This window comes from Fonsecaea nubica, assembly GCF_001646965.1.
Source record: "Fonsecaea nubica strain CBS 269.64 chromosome Unknown Scaff77, whole genome shotgun sequence".
Taxonomy (NCBI): domain Eukaryota; kingdom Fungi; phylum Ascomycota; class Eurotiomycetes; order Chaetothyriales; family Herpotrichiellaceae; genus Fonsecaea; species Fonsecaea nubica.
In genome coordinates, this window is record NW_019173750.1 from 108,042 (window position 1) to 129,568 (window position 21,527).

Genomic DNA, 21,527 nt, shown 5'->3' on the forward strand with positions numbered 1-21,527 from the left:
TATGATACGAGATGATTTTCTGACAACGGCCGTGTCGGATTTATTCCTCCCGCGCAGATTGTTTCTGGTGTATGTATTACATTTTTCTTGTTGATTGGGAACGTTTTCGCACCACCATCACCACCATCACCTGCCCCGAGGTGCTGGACATTGATAGTCTGTCAATAAGATATCAGGAAAATCAAAACACCCTTTCTGGCGAAGACGACAAGACCGACGACGTGTTGACTGGTATACCCCTTCGTGAGAAACCAAAGCACTGCATATCCCTCTGTCAACCCCTATCAGTCGGTCGGTGGTCGGTCGATCGGGATGGCGGAGCTGTTGAGGACAATCACCCACATCTCCCGCCGGAGCAGTCTCTCGGAGCGGTCGACCAAGCGGACAGACTCGATTGTGGAGCGCGAACACAAGGCGCTGGCGGAGCTCAGGGAGCTGTGTCGCAAGAATAACGTGTCGTGGCCGAAGAGCGAGTTGGTGGCTGATGATGACGCCCCCGTGAACGATGGGACTGAAGATTCGAATCTACTGTACGTTCCCGGTTCCCAGTTATCTAATTGCATGCAGAACATATGAAGCCACCGTCTCGCGAAGTCCTCAGTGCGGATGGGCTAAGGGGGGCTGTTTTTCCCTTCATCTTCTTCTTTTCGATCCCAAGATTCTAGCACCGAGTATCTGACACATGTTATCGCAGACGATACCTCCGCGCGCGGAAATACGACGTCCCCGCCGCGTTCAAGCAGTACGCGGCGTCGGCGAAATGGCGGCACGAGATCCAGCTGGAGAAGACGTACGACGACGTCGACATAACAAAGTTTGAGACCATCAGGAGACTTGTAAGCCAGCATCTATTCGTTTTTCAAGAAAAGATATCAAAAGTGTCCAAGATAACTGATGTCATTTATCTCTAGCAACCCCAATGGACGGGCCGGCGCGACGATACGGGCGTCCCCATCATGGTCTACGTCGTCGCCCAGGTCAAGCCCGAGGACATCCTCGCTCTGCACAAGATGGATCCGTCCCTGTCGAGCGTCTTCCTCGCCGCCGAGTATGTCACGCAGTTTGTGCAGCCCTTGTGCGGGAAGCTCCAGCGTCGGAGAACGACCAGGTCAATGTGAGTTTCTCCCCCTGGTCTCCCTCACATACACACGCGGGGCGGAGAGAGAGAGATCTCGTCTCCAGAAAATGAAACAGACGAGGGCTCCGTTTCAACGCGTAACTGACCACTCCTCGGTTGTTAGCAACATCATCGACCTGTCTCACGTCGGCATCCCGACGTTTTGGAGGTTACGCAGACTGCTCAACGCGGCCAGCACCATGGCCACGGCTCATTACCCGGAGACGGTCAAGAGGATATACGTAAGTCCATTACGAGCACAACCTGGCCCTGTCTTCAAGAGCTTAGTTTTCCCAGAGGCTATGCTGGTCATACCCCTGCATATCCAACTCCCCAGCCCACTGACCAACTACCCACCTAAACTACCTAACCACCCAAACTAACCATGTCTCCTCGCGCTGCGTGAGAGAACCAGGTCGTCGGCGCCCCGCCCTTCTTCCCGCAGATCTGGAAATTCATCACCCTGTGGTTCGAAAAGGAGACGACCCGCAAGATCTTCGTGCTCGGCCACCACGAGAGCGCCGACGTCCTGCGCCGCGACCTGGGCGCCGAGAACGTCCCCAGGCGCTTTGGCGGGGATCTGGATTGGGAGTTTGGCGCGTTCCCGAAGCTGAGGCCCGAGGACCGCGAGGTTTTCACGGGTGGCAGCGGAGACGAAAAAGACGATAGCGGCGATAGCGGCAAACCGAGCTTGTTTACGAAATGGGTCGAAGGACCGTTGAGGCTTCTGGAGGGCCGGGAGGGGAGGGCCAGGATCGTCGCCGTCGGGTCGCGGGATGGGGTGTTGAGGAGGGAGGAGGTATAGCTATATTATAGAAGACTACAGCATAGTAATCTGAGGAAGGGCAAAAAGCCTCGCTCGGGAGGAGGTGTGAGAAGACAGATTACGGGCGTGAGAGAGCCGAGGAAGAGTCTTTGTTGGACAAAAGGGGGCGTCCCATGTGCCCATGTATTTCACCACGTTTTGGAAAAGGAAACTCGGTGAGGGATCGGGTCAAGAGTTTGTCTTTTTTTTCTTTCTGTGGTCTGAAAGGAGGGATCGTTTGGGATGTATGGCAAGCGAGCAAGCGAAAGTTCAACTCAGAAGTTAGCGCAAGGAGTCCTATTCCGTCGAAAGGGACATGTCGTATATGTGTATCCAGGTATGTGTTGTACATGGTCATAGAAATGGTACATGGACAGGAGGAGCCAGACGATGTAGGAACCCAGGTTCGAAATTTCAGATATTACAGCACATTCGCCAGACAGCTGGAAGATTTCCCCTGCTCTCGTGAGCGATGTTTCTGCTGGAGTTGGTGGTCTGTATTGCGACGTGGTGGCAGTCTGATGGATGTGGTGAAAGTGATGATCCAGGTATATATACCTAGGTATCTTGGAGATCGAATAGAGGTCATGATCATGGTCATATATGCCCCAATCCTCTTCTCTCAAAACACGAGTGGCCGTTTCCACAACGAAGAATATTGTCACACGACAAAATGTATTGTACACAGAGAAGCTCCTCTTCGGCTGACGATATCCGTATGTCATGTTACCGTGCAACCCAAGACACATTGTGTCCCTCTCATGCGCCGCATGCTTTTGAGATTCTCAAGTCCCTCAATCATAACGCCGATGGCTATGCTTTTGCCAATGATACGCAAATCGGACGCCCTGTCCTCCCCTCTTGATGTCGAATCATCATACAACGATATCAAAATTTCCGATGCTTAGCGATGCTGTCAACTTTGTTGTTTCTCGGGCTCGGTCTCTGACGGTGGTTGCGCTTCTGGGTTGTATGGTTGTGTAGGGAATCTCTTGACCTTGGAGGGTTTCTCTTCGAGCATGCCAATCTGTAATCGAGAGGATGGGATATTAGTTTGAGACGATTTGGCGAGGTGGGGTAAGGTTCGTAGATAGACAAAGAGACGAGCGCATGAATAGGAGAGTGTGAGTCTCTGGAGCTTCCTCGAACAGCATGCTCTTGCCTGTCATTCAAGACTTGTGCCCTCCATGTTCTTCCTCCCCGTGAGCTCAACCAACGCCATGCTAATCCGTCCGCAACTGATGTACCCCTAAAAAAAGAAAGGGACGCAACTCACCAGTCTCAGCAACTTCCCAACCGGCTCTGTCGGCTGCGCGCCAACACCAAGCCAATACCTCGTCCTCGCCGTGTCCAATTTTATATCTTTCATTTTCTTGGGCATGTATTTTTCGCCGCTCTCCAACAGCTCTGGCGTATCTGGGGTGGCCAATGGCGCTTGCGGCATCGGATTGTACGTTCCTAGCACTTCCATGGGCTTCTTGTCGCGTCCGGATTTCGCCTGCGCGAGGACGATGTTGTAGATTGGTTTTCGTTTGGTGCCGAAGCGGGCGAGGCGGATCCGAAGGACCATGGTGATCGGGTTTCTCTATTCAATTCCCTAATGAGAAGGTCGTGCTGTCGGAAGGGCGATACCGATGAGATGCAGTATCTCCGGTCCTTGACGGCGGTTGGTGTGGGTGTGCGCTGGCAGAAATCAAAGGTGCAACTTCGAAGAAATTCAATCGAGGAAGTTTTAGGAGATGCGCAGCTCAGCCTCGTAGCCTCGTGCGGAATTCGGCCAAGCTTCTCATTGGCGGAATCGGAGGGTGACGCCGAACAATGACGATATCCTTGTCTGCACGAGACAACAGAGGTATTTGCCGGGGTTGCGTGACCTCAACGTAATATATTGGGTGGTATCATATCGGTCGTTGAACCCTCATCTACCAGAACACCACGTCTTATGCTCCGAACCTGTCTTCCCAGAAGGGCACTTCGACCAATTTTTACTGCACGGCAATTCTCCAAGATGGCGCTCAAGGTGAGCCCTAATCAAGTCCGGCGTCAGGTTATATTCTCTGCAAATCATTCGACATGGTGGCTCTGACGGCTGCGAAAGAGGTCACTAACTGTCGCTGTGCGTAGACTCTGGGTCCAGAAAAGGCGGCAGAGCTGGATAAAGAGCTCATGAGCGAGGAGGGAGGATTCAGCATTGATCAGTTGATGGAACTTGCTGGATTGAGTGTCTCACAGGCAGGTAAGCTCACGGCGACACAGAGTGTTGTTGGAATGCGAAAGACCATCACGGCGCATGTGAGATCGAAGCTCATCTTTTTGTCTTTGGGTCGAAAAAGTGTACAAAGTCCACCCGCCCTCGAAAGGGAAGAATATCCTCGTCGCCTGCGGACCGGGCAACAACGGTACGTCTCATCGCAACGAGTCTCTGTTCACACTGCGAGTTCCCATGTATTAAATGTATCCTCGACATCTCTTAGGAGGAGACGGCCTCGTCTGTGCCCGCCACCTGCACCACTACGGCTACAGCCCGGAAATCTACTATCCCAAACCGACCAACGCGCCCATCTTCACTGGCCTGCAGAAGCAACTCCGCCACCTACACATCCCCTTCCTCACCACGACCGAGGAGTACAAGTCGTCTCTGGCCAAGGCCGACCTCGTCATCGACGCCCTCTTCGGGTTCTCGTTCAAACCTCCCGTCCGCGCGCCCTTCGACACCGTTCTGCAAACCATGATCGAGTCCAAAAAGCCTGTCCTGAGCGTCGACATACCCTCGTCGTGGGACGTGGCGTCCGGCCCCCCCGAGAAAGGACAGATCGGACACGACTTCATGCCCGAATACCTGATTAGCCTCACGGCCGCGAAACCCAGCGTCAAGTTCTTCAAGGGTAAGAAACATTTCATCGGCGGCCGCTTCTTGAGCAAGGATGTCGCCGCCAAGTACGGCCTCGATGTGCCGCACTATCAGGGCATCGATCAGGTCGCAGAGGTCGACGTCGATGCGCCCGTGGAAAAGTTGTGATCTCGAGCTGTTATTGGGCTTCGTTCTGTTGGCTCGAGTTGAGCGGTCGAGTGGGATGAAAGCCAGATGGAAATAGCAGGTCGTACGAGAGGCGTGACTTTTGTAAATGATCATTACCGAAATAGTATGCTGGGTAATAACATGGTTGATTGTATCTTGGGTTCAATGAGCAGACAAAGGTCAGTGAGACAGAAGTTTCGACACTGTCACAAGGCACATCAACTTAGGAGAAACGACTGGAATGAGATGCAAAAGAAGTCCAACGTTATTGGAACAAAACAAGAAGCTGTACCTATCTACCAAGAAACGGCAAAGGGACAAGGAATCCGTGTCGCCGTATCGCTTGTTCTAACGCCACAATTCCTAAACAGCGCCTCCATGTTCATAAGCCTGTCCTATCCCAGGAATGTAAAAAGAAAATGCTCTTCAATGCGAGACAGGCCGTTTGTATGCAAGTCGTGACTGGATACATTTCGTCTCTCATGATGCGTCCTCCACTCTGTCGGGAACACTTCCTCTCATACCTGCTGCCGCGCCTCTTGGAGGTTGTCGTCGATGCACGACTTTCTGCACGACGCCGAATGCCTCCTCTTGGACTAGACTGTCGTGTCGCGACCTATTAGACAGCTCATTCAGCCCCCTCCAACGCGGCAGACACTTGTCCTTTCTTTTCCTCTTCTCTGGAGGCGTGGACCTGCATAACCTCCATGCTCTTCCATTCTCCATTTGCATTTTGCTTCAACGCGCATTGTCTCATTTATCTGCTTCGATACTGTTCAAACACTTTTTGCACACGGGCCTCTGCTGTTCCGCGACAACAGCTCAAAGCGCCGCGCCTGCGTGGCCTGGGTCCATGACTGTTTATGGGAGGGCTTCCTTGATTTTGGCTTTCTGGGCAGCAGTTAATGACCTGGGGAAGTTGACCTTCACCCTTACAATGAAGTCACCTCTCTCGCCAGGTTTCTTGCTGATGGGCATGCCCAGATTAGGAAATCTCTCTTCGTGACCAGGTTGGGTGGGACCCGATCCCGAAACATTCAGTTGTTTGCCATCAATCGTGGTGACTGTCCGCTTCCAACCTGTGAGTGCCTCCTTCAAGTCTAGTTCGATTGTCGTTATTAGGTTGTCGCCGTCGCGGGTGAGGCTGGTGTGGGGCTTTTCAGTGACGATGAAATGCATGTCTTGTGTGCCACCCTCTTCCTGGTCCCCAACCCCGGAGAATTTGATCTTTGAGCCGGCTTTCAGACCTGGCTTGATGTCCATTTCCAAAATTTTATCCTCGGTCACTCGCTGTCCTTGGGGGTTGAATGTCTTCCTCTTGATCTTCATCTTCTTGTGGGCTCCCTTGTACAGCTCCTCCAAGGTAACGGGCAAGGGACGTTCAATGACGGAGACTTCAGGAGTCTGTGGTCTGGCATGTCGTGCAAAATTGCCCGTGCCCCGTCTACTTCCGGCCCCTCTCGCACCACCACCTAGACCACTAAACAGGTTGAAAATATCTTCGGCGTCTTCACCACCACCACCGGCACCGCCCGCACCGCCAGCGCCGCCAGCACCACTCCTAGCAAACTGGGCAAATATGTCGTTAGGATCCGAAAAGCTGAAGCCTCCAGGACCACCGCCGGTTGAGAAGTGGAATGTCCGTGTACCACCACCGCCGCCGCCAGGCATGCCTCCAAAGCTGAACCCGCCTGGCATACCACCGAAACCGCCGCCGGACATGCCATCGGGCATCTCTGCTCCAGGAGGAGGAGCCTGACCCCCTCTCAGAAGGAACTCCAAGCCATATTGATCGTACACCTTTCTCTTTTCTGGATCCGAAAGAATCTCATATGCTTGAGAGACCTCTTTGAACTTTTCAGCAGCATTGGGGTTGTCTTTGTTTTTATCAGGATGCCATTTCAGGGCAGCTTTTCGATATGCTTTCTTGATCTCATCCTGGGATGCCGAAGGGGAGATGGAGAGAGCATCGTAGAGTTTCGTCTCTGCTACCATGGTGAAGGTAAGGGTGTGATTGGTCGAGTATTAGTGTGAGTGTTATGTTGAATGTTGTCCTCTGCTCTGAAAGAGAAGAAGGAGGGTAGATGAGAGGGAAGAAATAAAGTCAAATGGGAGGGAATGACGAGGCTGGCAGGGCAAACAGGTTCCGGTTTGCGGGATTTAGGGCTCGTGCCTGTGGAGTCGATGGAATGATCGAGCAGAACCCAATAGAAATGGAGTGCAGAACTTTTCTGGTACAAGCGGATGGGTATCTGGAAGGGGGAAGATCAGGGCATTGAGACTATGGGCTGATCTCAGAGCAATCTCTCCGTCGTCTGAGCAAGGTACCGAGTACTGCGGAAGAGAAAAGAACAATTCTGACAACAAGTGCAGCTCGACACGGTGATGCTGGACGAATGACGCATGGCGCGGTGCGTGGATCCAACCACAGAAGGTGCGAGAAGCTTCTACTTGCGAGGCTACGAGGCTGAAGGGACAACTAGACAGGCTCCCCGCACAAGGCTGATGAGGCACCCCTAACAACCCACTAGGCACCCTGCGGCCCCTTATTAAGGGGGGCCTCAACACCTATTACAAGCACAGGCAGGCCCAATCTGAAGACAACTAAGGCTCAGGTAGAAACAAGCTCAGGACCGCAGCCTCGTCTCTGTAATCTAAGACTAAGCAGGAAAATCTAACCTCTACAACAACTGCGCGTGCATCGCGACGACATCCTCTGAGAACCTTTGTCTCTGTTTGTACGAGGTACTTGGGTTCTCTAACTCTAGAGGCCAATTCAATGAAAGACGCTTCTCGTCATCTACAACAACCGTCGTTGTCATGTCCTCATACTTCATACACACCCCCAGGCCTCTAGCCCAGATATCACCGACGATCAATTCCACGTTTAACGACAATCCTGCGGCTCCGTCCCTTCGGCCCGCGTACTGGAGCCATCAGATCTCCGTATCCAATAGCCCTCTCCGTACGCAGTGACACTGTCATGTTACCCTCGTCTAGAAGGTGGCGAGGAAAAGAGCGTCGTGTCACACACACAAGCTGTGTGCTGTTCCTCCCGGGGGCTCACAAGACCAACCTGTCACTGAAGACGTTTGCGACTTCATTCGTACTCAGTCCTATAGTTCTGGTGCCTCTATTGTTTCGCCTTTACCACCGTCTTCTGAGGCTTATTGCTGCGCAGCTCTACATCGAGAAATGCTCTGGTATGGATGTCGTGGAGGACTCGTACAATTAAGCTACCTCCTGAAAAGTCACCCACAAAGGCTATCCTTGATTAGGGAGGTCTGAACATTCCTGAACCGGTATCTGAACCATGCGAGTAATATGGACTATGAGACATTAGCCATTTCGCAAAAGAGAGCAGGGGCTTCGGCAGCCTCCTCTCGCGACATCAATGCATTTCAGCTCATGCAAGGGAGGTTCCAGCCAGACTCAATGATTCGGGCACCAGGACTCCCCGACGGGCTTTACGAGTACAGAAAGGGTGCCACATTGCACCCGGTCTCGACTAGCCTGGATTTGGGCATTGCTACGCGCCAATAGGAGATGCTTCGGCTGCTCTTGGGCTTCCGAATCGAGTCTGACTGCATCTCACCATCCCGGGCTTCGCAGTTAGCATCGAGGGGTCTCTGCGGTGAAACAACGAAAAGCAATGAGATTTGAACAATGAAAAGGGATCTTGAGCGATGGCGCGCTTCTCCAGAGACGTTCAACACCTTCCCTCGACACGTGGGATGGCGGTTTATCGCCAATCCGAAAGCAGGCCTCGATCTGAGCTTGATCCTTTACCAATCATTGACTTTCCTGAACTAGTTGACCGTTGTCTGTTGCAGGAAGTTGTGCTGCTAGGCACACCTCGGTGGACATTGCTCCAGATTGCGAACACCTGCCGCTTGTGACTATCACCCTGCTGCCTGTCTGCAGCCAACGATACCAAGGACTGGAATCCGAGTCTCGGCCCTTGTCCGATCCCATTATATAACCATCCAGCCTGTCTGTTCAAACTTCCCTAGCTTATTATGCCGATCTCTCGTCCTGCGCTGCGACGCTGGCACACTTCCACGTTGCTGTCTTCTGGCTACGCTGGTGCTTTGTGGAGCTTGTCAATCAACTCGAATCTGGCCAGATCTCGACTCACAAATCCTAGCCGCGTCTCGCCGGTTAGGATATTACTCGTGAGCCCTAGAGCGCTAGACTTCCCCAGCATGTCCGCTCTCTCAGTAGCCACTATTATTTGGTGATAGTGGGACTGATGGCGTCCAAGAAGGCAACTGCGGTCCGCTTCGTCGACTCTCATCCTTTCCCAGCCAGCAAACGAGAACAGGAACTCCTCCGAGCTGAAGCACGTTCTCATGCTGCGACTGTGTCACACCCTAGCTACAGAAAAAAGGCCGCTCGGCCCCCAGAGAAAGAATCCAGTGCTGCCACTGTCGTTACTCGTTCGCAGCGATCTTCGAGTGAAGAAGTGGGCCAGCCTCTACTGACACGGCCTGTTGACACCGCAGTATGCCCTCTAGCAAGCGCTAAAACTCGACAGAGATTGGGCCAGTCGAACCAACCCTTTTCCAGGTATCGCCTTTTTGTCCGGAGCTCAGGCGGAAACTCCGACAGAGATACCAATTCCGCACGTAAGAGACGGGAGACTCAAGCCGAGCAAGGAGGGACGCAGGCTGTTGCATATGCCTCCATTCCCATCTTCAAAGGAAACACCGATCCGTTCAATGCGACCATCATACCGGTCAGTGCTCTCGAGCACATGTTACTTCAACAGGCTCGAGCACAGTCCATGTTGAACACCTGGCCATCCGAGATAGCCCTGCGTCACAATCACAGTGCACTTACGGCTGAATCCATGAGAAAAATGCCGGCCTTTGTCGCAGACAAAGCTTCCAGTCATGCAATCATCTCACACGCCTACTACAGCAGTGGCAGCAGGCAGAGGAACCACGGCCAACCTCACGAGCAGACGTTGGTATACGCAGAAAAGCACAAATTCCAGGCTCTCAGAGCGCTGCAAGAGTCCCTGGAGGCGCAACGGCAGACTGGAGACTCCGCGAAGTTGTGGAAAATCCTCTCATCTTGCTGCTGGCTTGGAGCAGCAGAAATGCTTAGCGGAAACATTCATGCCGCAATTGTTCATTTGTCTGCGTCACAGAAGATTGTCAATTCCTTAGGAGGCTGGTCAGTCATGGGACGTATGGAGAAGGAAGTTCTGCTTGGTGCGGTGGTCAGTCTTGCTGCGGCCTTACGCTCCCGCCCTGTGATGGATATTGGCGACTTCGACCCTGGACCGTGGCGTTCACACACCTGGGTCACCGATATGGAGGATCCGCCCACTTTGCAAGAGGACCTGAAAGTTGCGTTCCCTGAATCAACCCCCTTTGAAGAAGCTTCCACCCCGACCACCATTGCCCCGGCCTTGAGGGCGATAATGGCTGACATCAGGGAACTTCTGGCCGTTGAGGAGCTGAAATTCAGATACGCGACCTCGAAAGCCTCAGACGTAACGGAGATTTTCCGCTGGTCTTTTGCTCGCAAAACCGCAGTTCGAGCTCGATCTCTCCACTACTGGTGCGACTTGATTGAAGCAGCCAAGAAGGATGGTAAGCCTGTAGCCACAGTCGTTGGGCCTGGCGGCCTGCCATCGCCGGTCGCGTTGACTTTTGATGTCGCGTTATGCCTTGCTGTGCGCTGTTTTGATCGGTGCATCTTCGAGGAGCATTACCAACCTGGTGGCGTCTTTCGCGAGAGCAAACGGTACCACACGGAAATGACCACGATCATCGAAGCCCTGCGGCCTGCGGCCGAGGATTTCTCCCTTGTCCCGGGTCAGCACACACGCGACCTGCTATGGATCTATTCGGTTGGCGCATACGTGGAGGACGTATTCATGCGGCCCGAGTTGGAGAGAAAGGAAGATCCAGTGCCGCCCCAGAGACGATTTTTCAGCACCCGGTTCAGTTATCTGGTCGCCGCAAACCTGGAATTCAACAGCTTTGACGACGTCACGAAATTGCTGAGAGAGAATTACCTTTATTTTCCACGGCTGCAAGACGACAGTTTGAGGAAACTGGTCGAATTCTGAAGCTCGAGCACCGGTGATTTTCGCGATGCACGGTAGCCTGAGGTGGCAGCCAAGCTGTGAAACTCCTGGTACAAAATACATCGACAATTGGCGTCTCAGCTTCATCGGGTATTTGGCTCCAAGCCCCTCGGATGTTCGACCGGCCATTGTCCGGCGTCGAGAGTTCTCAATCCGAAAAAAACCCTCCCACAGGCAGCAATGGCAAACTAGGCAAACTGTCTCCCATGAACCGGAAGATGATCACAAAGATATGTGTTCGACATGGGCCCCAACGGAGATGGACCTGATCCGAAAATACGCTGCCTGTTCCCACCCTGACAAAACAGGAATCACCCAAGTCCTCTGAGAGTGGGTTATATTATGTACAATAAGTGAACTACCCATTTCCCGATCAGGACGAGCGTCCCTTTGCGGCCGCTAGTCTCCGCTAGACCTGACTCCAAGATACGCAGACGCAATCCTCCAGGAAGGACGATCAAGCGCAGCGCACGCAGAGTTTCTTGGGAGTACTTAGGTAATCGATTCGTTTTCGGAGCTGACAGCCAGGGAGAGATCGGGTCCTATTACTAAGGAAGTTGAGTTTGGGAAACAAGAGGACAACAAGGGTCTCGCAACGGCCACCCACCCCTGGCGACGGACGTACGGATGGATACATGGCTTGAGCCTTGAGCCTTGAACCCTGAACCGTGGCGGTGTACCTCGTACATGCCTCACTCGCCTGGATGATTAATAGCTCGGCAGGTCGGTTGGTCGGTACGCCGAAATGAGAAGGGGAGAAAGAGAATGACAAGAGGAACCAATTCCAAGATGGGAACTTGTGTGGTCTGGGAAGACTTCATGCAAAAAAATAGTGCAAAGCAGGCTGAAAGAGAGCGTCAGAGTATAGATACCTACATACATAGGTAGATAGATGGGTAGGTATTCTTCGTATACGAGGTACAAACCAGCACATGCACGAGAAAGCACAGCAAGCACAGAAGATTCGAATCTTCAATCTTATCGCCAAGATCTCGAGTTTTCTCGTCTTTACACTCCGAGAAATATTCTATCACATGCCGCAAAAGCCAACAAGCCCTTTTTCGCGCTCCCTTAGGCAGTTCGTGTCATAGTGACCAGATAATTAGTCTGTTTGACCAGATCTCTCTAATAACTTTCCATCATACACAGAATCAAGTGTCCGCTCAACGTGTTGGAACACTACCTCCACCGGCCGTCGACCGTCTTCTTTCTCACCAACGGTCTCAGCGCCCCGACACCTGCAAATAACGCCACAACCGTGAGGACCAACTGTACCCTGTTGAAACCCTTTCCAAGCACGTCAAAGGCCAAACTCGGCGTGATCGTGGTGCCAAAAATGTCGTGCCCGAAAGCAAAGACTCGGGAAGTGGATTCCAGAAGAGATGGCGACGAGAGAACCTCTTTAATGCCCAATACTTCGCGTGAGTGCGTCAAGTAGTATTTTGGGTCAAACTCTAGGATAGGCATGTAGCGGGTGAGCCCTTCCTCTCGCTCTGTAGCATTGGGATCCCGCTCGACAGGGCGGCGGGGATCGAGGATTTCGCGGGGAATGCCGACTATTGCGTTGCTGTTGGGTAAGGTCGCAAGGAGTTGGCGTGAGGTTATTCCCTGCGCGGTTTGCGAGACTGTCAGATGTGATATCGGCTCTGCCACTGTGTATGATTGAGATATCACGTAGGGTTTGACCGCAGCACCGTCAACTGAGAAGACGGAATAATTCGTTCGCGCTGCCAGGAGGCCCCGATCGTTCGGAGCCGAGGATTCGTACAGTTCAGAGATGACAAGTTGGTTGGAGAGGCCAGATGTCAATGGATCGCGGACCGTGAACGTGTAGGCGTACCAATTCTCGGATATCACAGCGGGTATGTCTGAATAGAGGACGCCATGGTGGGTTGCGGTATGGAGAATTGCCCCTGTCACAGCGTCGATCAAATAGACCATCAATGCTCCGGACTCCGAGGTTGCCAGCAGAAGTGCAACGTTTGGCGAAAGATACTTGTACAGAACAGATCTGTTCCCGAGCACACGGCCGATCGATGCAACAGAATCATGCTCCGCCCGAGCCACGGCACGCACGATCTTCATACCATCTTGTGGATTCAATATCCATGTCTTCTCGACATTCCGGCCAACGATCCATCCTATTGCTTTTCCGTCTGGACTTATTGTTACCACAGCGTTGCCTTCCGAGACGGTTCCAGGAACGACATCGTCAGCAAGGCGAGGTACGCCATCGGACCCGACTTTGATGACAGCTGGCGCAGGACTGCCGGGAATTTGAATTAGATATGATATGGCAATGGTGCCGGGTTTATTTTCGATGAGGCTTCCGTTGTCGGCGTCCAAGACGAGTAGTGATCCATTCGAAAGATAAACTGAAACTCTTCCGCCGCTAACCGTAACAGATTTGATCTCGGTACCTTCGGGGATGTGGGTGGAAAGATCTGACTGCCACCTGAGAACGCCTGGAGTGGTAGCATCCAGCGCGATCACCTCTTTTCGAGTAGTGGCAACAATGACGACTTTTGTTCCAACCAGGTTTTGGCGTGTGATCACATCAGCATCGGGAGTAGATTTCAAAATGGTGTCTGGAAGGTTGCGCAGATACTCCGGAAGGGATGCGAGATCGTGAATATGGCGTTTGAGACGATGGATGTAGGCCGTCCAAGGGTTAACTGAAGACTCAAGATCAAGCTCCTCTGCCAGAGCATCTGGAGCACCATTTTCGTCCCAGGCAGCAATGTTCGCATAGGCGAGCATCTCGGGCCTACTCCATTGCAATTCTCCATTGCGGATCAGAGACCAATCTCCACTGGTAGAGAATTCAGCAACTCGAACCGCATAGTTGGCTTTCCCTCTGCTGACAACCTCGGCGGTTGCGTGTGAATGGAAGCTTCCAGGGGAAGTCTTGAAGTTAGTCTTTTTCCACCTCCCTAGTTGTCCGTGAGACTCTGAAGAGTACAGAAGGACTTCGGACTCTGTGGAGCGAATGAAAAAGGCAGATCCCTCGTAGCTGCTCGCAGTAAACACGCTCCGTTCTTCGGTAGCAGGTAATGAATAGACCTTTGCAACATCCCCCGATTTCGGGTTCACATGGAAGACCTCGGCCCATTGTCGTGTCTTCCCTTTGATATGTAGGAGAAAATGAGTTGCTGTTGACTGGTGACAAGCAGCGTGAATTGTAACATCCTCAATTTCTTCTCCTTTGTCATCTAACGTGAGAGATGAACCTTTCGGATGGCTGAGCAGGCTGAACTTCACCGCCTTGAACGGTTTCTCAGCGGAAATCAGGAAGGGGGATCCGGAGCAAGCGTCCGCCACATATTGACCACCGGGTGCCAGGGGTTCCGTGTCGACGGCAACCCCTGTTTGGCTGACTTCATGTCCTGTCGCGCTGTCCAAGGTGATAACCTTTGCCTTGCTGCTCGTCAACAAACCCTGGGACGTTGTTATATAGTAGACGTGCTGAGCGGAGGTGGCGATTGACGCGGAGGAGCCATGTGCGGTGCTTGAATCTACATGTTGCCATCGTTGTCCGCCGCCGTCGCCAGCGATTCGACTGATGGAAGTATGCGTTTGAGAGTCTGTCGAGACTGCTAGGACCACAAAGTCTTGTGGAACTCCATCCGGGACAGAGCCCTGAAGGGGAATGGCTTGTAGTCCACCTATTACAGTCCCCGGCGGCAGTGTATAGTCCCACACGAGTCTCCCGTCAAGAGCATCCCAACATGCCACAGTCCTATCGTATCCGCTGACCAGCTGGCCATCTCTTTCCCCCGCAATCAGATACAAGCTCGGCGCAATATCAATAGGTTGTCCTGCGAGGGGCTGGCGCCACAGCGCTGACCCGTCCTTGGGGTTAACAGCGCCTAGAACAGTTTTGTCGGAGAGGGTATAGAGAAGAGAGGCGTTGGTGTTCGAATGGGGTTTGTGGAAGAAGGTAGTATGAGGCTGCGGGCTTCCGATCAGGGCATGGTGGAAGTCTATGTGGAAGGCATCGTCGGCAAATATGGCACAAGCCGGCCAGAACAGAGACGGCAATATGGATGCAACTCCATACCACTTCATCCTGCACGCCAGATCTTGTGTAGGGGAAGGGTAATTGTCTGGATTTCACATTGGGGAAGCGTTGAAACGAAATGCGATAGTTTGGCATCTATTGTGAAGACGGCATTATGTAATCCGGCAAACCTACTCAATTCAAAGTATCATCCACGACTCCTTTTCAATGTTTCGTTCTCCTCAAACACACCGTCTCTACCATCGGGAATTACATTACAAATTCGATATGGCTGTAAATCTCGTCGTCATCAACTAACCTATCCCATTCTCCACATGTCAAGAACCTAAGACTTGCTCCAACAGCGGTCGATATGTCTCTAACCCAGGTACTTTCAAGCCAACCACCTTGGCTCCGTCGTCCCATCTCCTCAGGTTTGCTTTCTCGGCAGCCCAGGACCCTTGCTTCCATTGTCGTACCTCGTCTTGGCTCATCGGGCCTCCTTGGAATCGCAGACTCTCCTTGCTCGCGTCGCTTAACGTATTATAGTATCCATCTTCTGTGGCACAGAGATAACGCTTTGCCGGGACGTGAGCCTCGACGAGCTCAGCGACCTTGGCTGGAAACCCCAATGCCAGCAGATATTGAGCGCCCAATGTCTCGTGAGATACCCTGCCGACGCTATCAGAGCTTCTCTGATCTGGGCCAACTGCGTTTATCTGACGCATGCTTTGTACCGGAACTCCACCCAACATCTTCTCGGCATCCGTCTCCGGAATAATCTGCCCAATGTCATGGAGCAAAGCGGCAGCGATCGTCTCACGGTCCGCCATACTCTGTGTGGCAAGATGTGCGCACTGTAATGAATGTTCGATCTGTGATATCGGTTCGCCGATGTAGTCGCTTTTCCCATACTGGTTGAGTATGTTGATGATCTGGGCTGCAACCTGTGCACCCCTGGGCTGAGATCTCCATTCTTCTTCATCGAACTGCCAGCAATGAAGTCAGAAAACCGATCGAGACCAAGGGCAACCAACTGGGTCCAGACCTCGAGTTGCTTCCCAGCATCTACACTCAACATCGGACTTCCGTACCCGTAACGCAGGGCACCTTCTTTATATTCCTCTCCCTGTTTTCGCAGTTGTGCAGGTGGCCATGTGGCTTTTCTGTGCGCATAATACTCGTCATGCAAATCACCTTCTCTGGCACAGTTGTATGTGGCATAGAGTGCTTTCCGATCCTGATTGCTATGGTTGGCGCCACTCCGGTGTGCAAGATATGAGCCAAAAACAAGGACTTGCCCTGTAGCATTGGTCAGAAGTTGGAAACGCGCTCCCGACAGATCTTTTGGCTTAGAGAGACCACTCAAGAAAGAAAGTTATCGGTACGACTCGCCTGCTTTGAGCTCCACTGGGGTCCATTCCTGTTGCTTAACCCACCCCAGTTCGATGCAGTTGTCTGGACCGATAGGTACGTCCATTTCATGACTCCCTTCAACGACCTCCAGGCCACCGTTGGACATATTCGATGGATCAACCGCCAGAAGGATGGCAAGGTGTTTGATGTTTTTGATGTGGGTATATGCTGTGGCATCGATATGGGGTGCAAATCCGCCTATGCCTTGGTAAGTAGGAGGTCATCGTCAACTTAGTGTGGAAAGGTCCATACCACTCCCTGCGAGCTTGTAGTTTATCTTTTCCTTGAACAGCAACATCTCCTCGCCCGATAGTTGTTTGAGCAGACCCAACAACTTCTGTCCACGAAGGAGACTGTTCAATCCAGCATGGGAATTTGCATAGTTTTCAGTCCGGCATAGCACCGTTTCTCTCCGAGCGTTGATTTCCTGTCCGAGCCTCAGCCTTTCGGTGCTCGATGCTCGATAAAGCATTTACCTCGTACGGCATCCATGGACTGTTCGCATCTGTGGTCCAGTCATGGACTTCCTGCGCCCATCGCTGAAGTTCCCTGGTCTCTGCCTTGGACAGGACGTTACCAAGCACCAAGTAACCATTCCTGCGAAAGGACTGGACCAGCTCTTCAGACAACATTTTGCTTGATCCTCTCGCCGACCAAATTTGCGATGTCGAGAGGGTTTTGGGTCAATGTCCAAGACTGCCTCTCTCTGTCTCGAACATGTTGGCACAGAAGCTGACTTGACCAGTCATATGCTTGCCTTGCAGTTTCTCACTCCGTGGCCAATCGAGAGGTCTGCCATTGAAATGCTTTCTCTGCGATCGAAATATGCATGTGACAGTGTGATCTTCACTCCACCCGTCAGACGGCACCACACAGTACTCCCTGTATGGGTTTCTTGCTGTCAGACGCTGCAACATCGCACTTCAAACCGAGTGGCTGCAGAATATGCAACCTTGACGCACCTCCCAACGGCGTTCCATTGCGTAGGGATCGCCATCCTCCCGGTCCTGTAGATCCGAATCATCTTGTTTGACCTTGGCACGTGGGTTAAGCTCAGGTAAGCTTTTCTTGAGGAGCAACTGTTCGAGGAGGAGGCTGAACGTCCCTCGTCGCCTGCCTTTAGCAGAATCTGGCAGACAAGGATATGCCACGTTCCCACACAACTGGCAGGCAATTAGTATGCAAAGGCTTTCAATGCCCCTTTTTTTTCCTTTCTCGCGTCATGCATCAGGCCAGAGGCAACGGAGTCACGGCGAGGCGGCGGTCGAGGTCGATAAGGTCGATGAATCAAGTCGAGAAGTATGAGGCGGTAGATAGAATGTCCTCGCGACCTAATTGAGGATGTATATATGGACGCCCATATCAGCTGTTTCGGCGACCGTCTAAGCACTTCGCCTCGGGCCTCCATACACTTTCCACTTCGCGACAATGGCGACTGAAAAGTCTCAGCCTTCGTACGAAATCACAGGTAATGAGTCGAATGGAAGTCAATCCCATGCCCAGGACGTTGAAGTCGGGGAAAGAAGACTCAGTCATGTCGATGTCGCCAGGATCACCAAGGTCTCGTCTGTTATTACCGTTCTAGTTGCGGGACTTGCCTTGTTCTCTGATGGATACAATGCACAAATCATCGGGTATGTGCCATGTCTTTGCAGGTCTGGAATAGATATTGACACAATTGTCCTGCAGGTACATGGAGCCCTTGTTCACAGACCTATACAAAGACGGCATGTCCAGCATCATCAAAACCCGATTGTCCAATGCATACCTCATTGGGGAGATCTTTGGCATGCTCTTCTTTGGCTTTCTTATTGACAAGATAGGCCGTCGTACCGGCATCGTCTTTGCAACCTTTTTCCTTATCCTGGGTATCGTCTTGGCCACGGCTGCTCACGGCACCACTCAACTCGGCATGTTCTGGATGATGATCATTGCTCGTGGTGTCGCCGGCTTCGGTGCCGGAGGTGAGGACAACTCGAAAGCTCAGGCGCCAAACGACGTGCTGACAGTTGTATTCAGGCGAGTACCCTACCTGCGGAACTGGCAGTGCCGAAGCCTCAGATGAAAGTGAATATGTCCGTCGCAGACGAGGTTTCCTGGTCGCCGTGGCCACGGACTTCGCCATTGACTTCGGATTCGTGGTAGCTGGGGTGGTGGCGCTGATTGTCATCGAATGCTACAACGAGAAGATCTCCAGTGGAATCTGGCGTATCTGCTTCGGGTTGGGCTTTGTCCTCCCCCTGACGCTATTCTTCTTCCGAATTCGCATGGTCGAGTCAAGTCAATATCGCAAACATGCTATCAAGCGAAACATACCGTATTGGTTGATCATCAAGCGATATTGGAAGCCCATGGTTGGAACATCTCTAGCATGGTTCATGTATGACTTGTAAGTTGGATGCCAGTCTTCCGTCTCCGGTTCTTGCTAACGCTTCGCAAGTGTCACCTACCCCTTTGGAATCTTCAGCTCTACCATCATCGGTCAACTCAACCCTAACAACACCCTTATCCAGAACATTGGATACGGTACGGTCGTAAACTGCTTCTATCTTCCTGGCTGTCTTGTGGGCGGAGTCCTTATGGATAGAATCGGTCGCAAGCAAACTATGACTCTCGGTTTTGGGTGCTGGTCAGTCTTAGGATTTATCCTGGGTGGAGCTTTGAATCCTATCCAATCTGTTTTTCCCTTGTTTGTCGTCCTCTATGGGATTTTCAATAGTCTTGGAGAGATGGGACCTGGAGTTTGCACTTTCCTGACCGCCGCAGAAAGCTTTCCCACTCCGTTGCGCGGACACTTCATGGGGTTCGCTGCTGCGGTCGGCAAGGCTGGTGCTGCGATTGGAACTCAAGTTTTTACGCCTATCCAGGACTCCTTCGACGACACGCAAAAGGGCACTCAAGCAGTCTTTCTGATTGGAGCCGGCTTTGCCGCTGCGGGTGGCATCATCTCGTGGATCTTCATCCCTGATCGAGATCGAGAGCTTGAGAGCGAGGACGCTAAGTTCAGAGAATATCTTGCAGCTCACGGGTATGAGGGAGACTTTGGCGAAAGTTTGGTTGGGGAGGTGAGAACAACGGCTTTCAAACCCTATTATACGAAGACATCTTGAGGATTGTCCGAATGGAAACCTGCGACACAGTGGACAGTCGCCCCTGGTGACTTTGGTGTTGGCTATTGAGAACCACTAGTATTTGAAGCGAAGAATAAAACTGTAGAGGCGTACAAAAGTAGATCAGTTACGCAGGCAATCGTAAAGCGGCGGCGGCATATTGCCGCATTAGGTTGCGGCCAAGTTCCCAACAAGGCCAGGTAAATATCATTTCGCAAACCCCCCGAGCGCCAACTTCTGCGATTTGAATGCGCGCGCCGGGACCATTCTCTCGTGTGTTGATGGTGTTGTTATCTTTCCCTTCCTTCTTAATCCCTTCGACTCTTCATAAGTGTCCGAAGCATGATATTATCTATTCAATATGGACGGAGACGCCGCCGTGGAGCCTGAGGTCGACTCGTTTAGTCTCGTTCTGCCGCTCCCTTATAGAGTCGCAATCATAATTGTTCTCGGTATGGTGATTTGATGGGCGCCTCTTGTACATTATCTAATTCCGCACTAGGTATTTGGGCATGGGGTCTCAATCTGCACTATTTGCATCTCATCAAGATTGTAAGTCCACTGTCTAGAATATGTCTGGCGGGTTCCAGCTAACGATTGTAGGATGTGCCAGCACTCATCCGGTATCCTCCTCGACAAGCAGAGCACCACCACCACTCGACGTACCGCTTGGCCTCCTTTCTCTCCATCCCATTGATTGCGTCCCTCCTTCTGTTCTGGGCGGTCACCCGGGGTGACCGGCAGGCAGTCCTGCGATGGCAGATCCTTCCACAGTCCTACCTTTTACTTCTCGTCGTGTGCTTTCTCCTTCCACTCAAACGCATGTCACGGTCTGGTCGACTCCATTTTTTGAGATCCTTGAAGAGAATCAGCTTGGGAGGTCTGGCGGAGGTCCAGGATGGAAAGTTCGGGGATATTCTACTCGCTGATGTTCTCACGAGTTATGCAAAAGTCTTGGGAGATTTGTTCGTTGCTACGTGCATGCTCCTCGATAGGAAGACAAGCAGTACGGCGAAGCCAAATCGCGGCTGTGGAGGCGCATATCTTGTGCCCTTGATCATCAGCATCCCGAGCATGATTCGACTGCGGCAGTGTCTGATTGAGTATTATCGGGTCCGGAGGAGTCAGTCAACCTCGTCGGGCTGGGGTGGCCAACACTTGGCCAATGCCTTGAAATACTTCAGTGCATTTCCAGTGATCATCTTGAGTGCTTTGCAACGAGGTTATGACCCTACCAAATCCAATCTGAGCGAGGCTGGGCTGTTCAGACTATGGTGAGCACTACCGAAGACTTGCGTGTCACATCTCTCTAACGTTTTGCAGGATGTTTTTCGTTTTTGTCAACTCATTCTATTCCTTCTACTGGGATGTGGCCAAGGATTGGGACCTTTCTCTTTTCTCCTCCAGCCGCGAGAGAAACAACCCAGAATATCCCTGGGGTTTGCGACGCTACCGCTACTTCCATGCAAAAGAGGTGTATTATAGTGCCATTATTATAGATTTCCTCCTGCGATGTACCTGGAGTTTCAAGCTTTCGCCACACTTGGATCATTTTAATGACCTGGAGGGTGGGATATTCCTCATGGAGTTGTTGGAAGTATTGAGGAGATGGATATGGATCTTTTTCAGGGTTGAAACGGAGTGGGTAAGGAACAACCGAGGCCCTGCGACGGACGACGTGCTCCTTGGAGAGTTCGCTGCGAAGCTCGACGAAGATTGACCGGACGATGTTGTGGATAGATTGTTTTGCATCGCAATGATGCCTGACTGTACAAGTACGAGGTACTGAGGGCCTCATAGTTGGTGATAACAAAAGATTGGCGCTGCCACCGCCATCTCCACTTTTGGAATATGCAGGTACACCGAACCCGCGACCCGCACATGCTCCCCTAAATGCCAAATGTTCACCGCATTGACCTCCCACCTCCCCCCTTCTTTCACACATTCCTCATCCCAA

General features: G+C 52.1%; 9 protein-coding genes across 9 annotated transcripts; 5 read left to right on the top strand and 4 right to left on the bottom strand.

Annotated features, from left to right (window-relative positions):
- Nucleotides 1-312: 312 nt before the first annotated feature.
- Nucleotides 313-1,922, top strand: AYO20_08973 (hypothetical protein; the record flags this gene model as incomplete). Its single annotated transcript, XM_022647246.1, has 5 exons — nt 313-530; nt 695-836; nt 912-1,114; nt 1,242-1,359; nt 1,533-1,922. 5 exons carry the CDS (start codon nt 313-315, stop codon nt 1,920-1,922), a joined length of 1,071 nt encoding a protein of 356 aa, XP_022496803.1.
- Nucleotides 1,923-2,838: 916 nt separating this feature from the next.
- AYO20_08974 (hypothetical protein) lies at nt 2,839-3,492 on the bottom strand (the record flags this gene model as incomplete). The annotated part of the gene is made up of 2 exons (XM_022647247.1): nt 2,839-2,949; nt 3,199-3,492. The coding sequence occupies 2 exons, from the start codon at nt 3,490-3,492 to the stop codon at nt 2,839-2,841; spliced, it is 405 nt and encodes a 134-aa protein (XP_022496804.1).
- A 438-nt stretch (nt 3,493-3,930) lies between these two features.
- On the top strand, nt 3,931-4,941 carry AYO20_08975 (hypothetical protein; the record flags this gene model as incomplete). Its single annotated transcript, XM_022647248.1, has 4 exons — nt 3,931-3,942; nt 4,047-4,158; nt 4,256-4,321; nt 4,397-4,941. 4 exons carry the CDS (start codon nt 3,931-3,933, stop codon nt 4,939-4,941), a joined length of 735 nt encoding a protein of 244 aa, XP_022496805.1.
- An 861-nt stretch (nt 4,942-5,802) lies between these two features.
- On the bottom strand, nt 5,803-6,936 carry AYO20_08976 (hypothetical protein; the record flags this gene model as incomplete). The annotated part of the gene is made up of 1 exon (XM_022647249.1): nt 5,803-6,936. One exon carries the CDS (start codon nt 6,934-6,936, stop codon nt 5,803-5,805), a length of 1,134 nt encoding a protein of 377 aa, XP_022496806.1.
- A 2,257-nt stretch (nt 6,937-9,193) lies between these two features.
- AYO20_08977 (hypothetical protein) lies at nt 9,194-11,026 on the top strand (the record flags this gene model as incomplete). Its single annotated transcript, XM_022647250.1, has 1 exon — nt 9,194-11,026. The coding sequence occupies one exon, from the start codon at nt 9,194-9,196 to the stop codon at nt 11,024-11,026; it is 1,833 nt and encodes a 610-aa protein (XP_022496807.1).
- A 1,197-nt stretch (nt 11,027-12,223) lies between these two features.
- Nucleotides 12,224-15,112, bottom strand: AYO20_08978 (hypothetical protein; the record flags this gene model as incomplete). The annotated part of the gene is made up of 1 exon (XM_022647251.1): nt 12,224-15,112. One exon carries the CDS (start codon nt 15,110-15,112, stop codon nt 12,224-12,226), a length of 2,889 nt encoding a protein of 962 aa, XP_022496808.1.
- A 270-nt stretch (nt 15,113-15,382) lies between these two features.
- Nucleotides 15,383-17,092, bottom strand: AYO20_08979 (hypothetical protein; the record flags this gene model as incomplete). Its single annotated transcript, XM_022647252.1, has 5 exons — nt 15,383-16,033; nt 16,093-16,408; nt 16,484-16,658; nt 16,713-16,887; nt 16,937-17,092. The coding sequence occupies 5 exons, from the start codon at nt 17,090-17,092 to the stop codon at nt 15,383-15,385; spliced, it is 1,473 nt and encodes a 490-aa protein (XP_022496809.1).
- A 796-nt stretch (nt 17,093-17,888) lies between these two features.
- Nucleotides 17,889-19,570, top strand: AYO20_08980 (hypothetical protein; the record flags this gene model as incomplete). Its single annotated transcript, XM_022647253.1, has 5 exons — nt 17,889-18,094; nt 18,150-18,424; nt 18,480-18,849; nt 18,901-18,986; nt 19,101-19,570. 5 exons carry the CDS (start codon nt 17,889-17,891, stop codon nt 19,568-19,570), a joined length of 1,407 nt encoding a protein of 468 aa, XP_022496810.1.
- A 361-nt stretch (nt 19,571-19,931) lies between these two features.
- Nucleotides 19,932-21,290, top strand: AYO20_08981 (hypothetical protein; the record flags this gene model as incomplete). The annotated part of the gene is made up of 4 exons (XM_022647254.1): nt 19,932-20,022; nt 20,073-20,122; nt 20,174-20,844; nt 20,894-21,290. The coding sequence occupies 4 exons, from the start codon at nt 19,932-19,934 to the stop codon at nt 21,288-21,290; spliced, it is 1,209 nt and encodes a 402-aa protein (XP_022496811.1).
- Nucleotides 21,291-21,527: the final 237 nt, after the last annotated feature.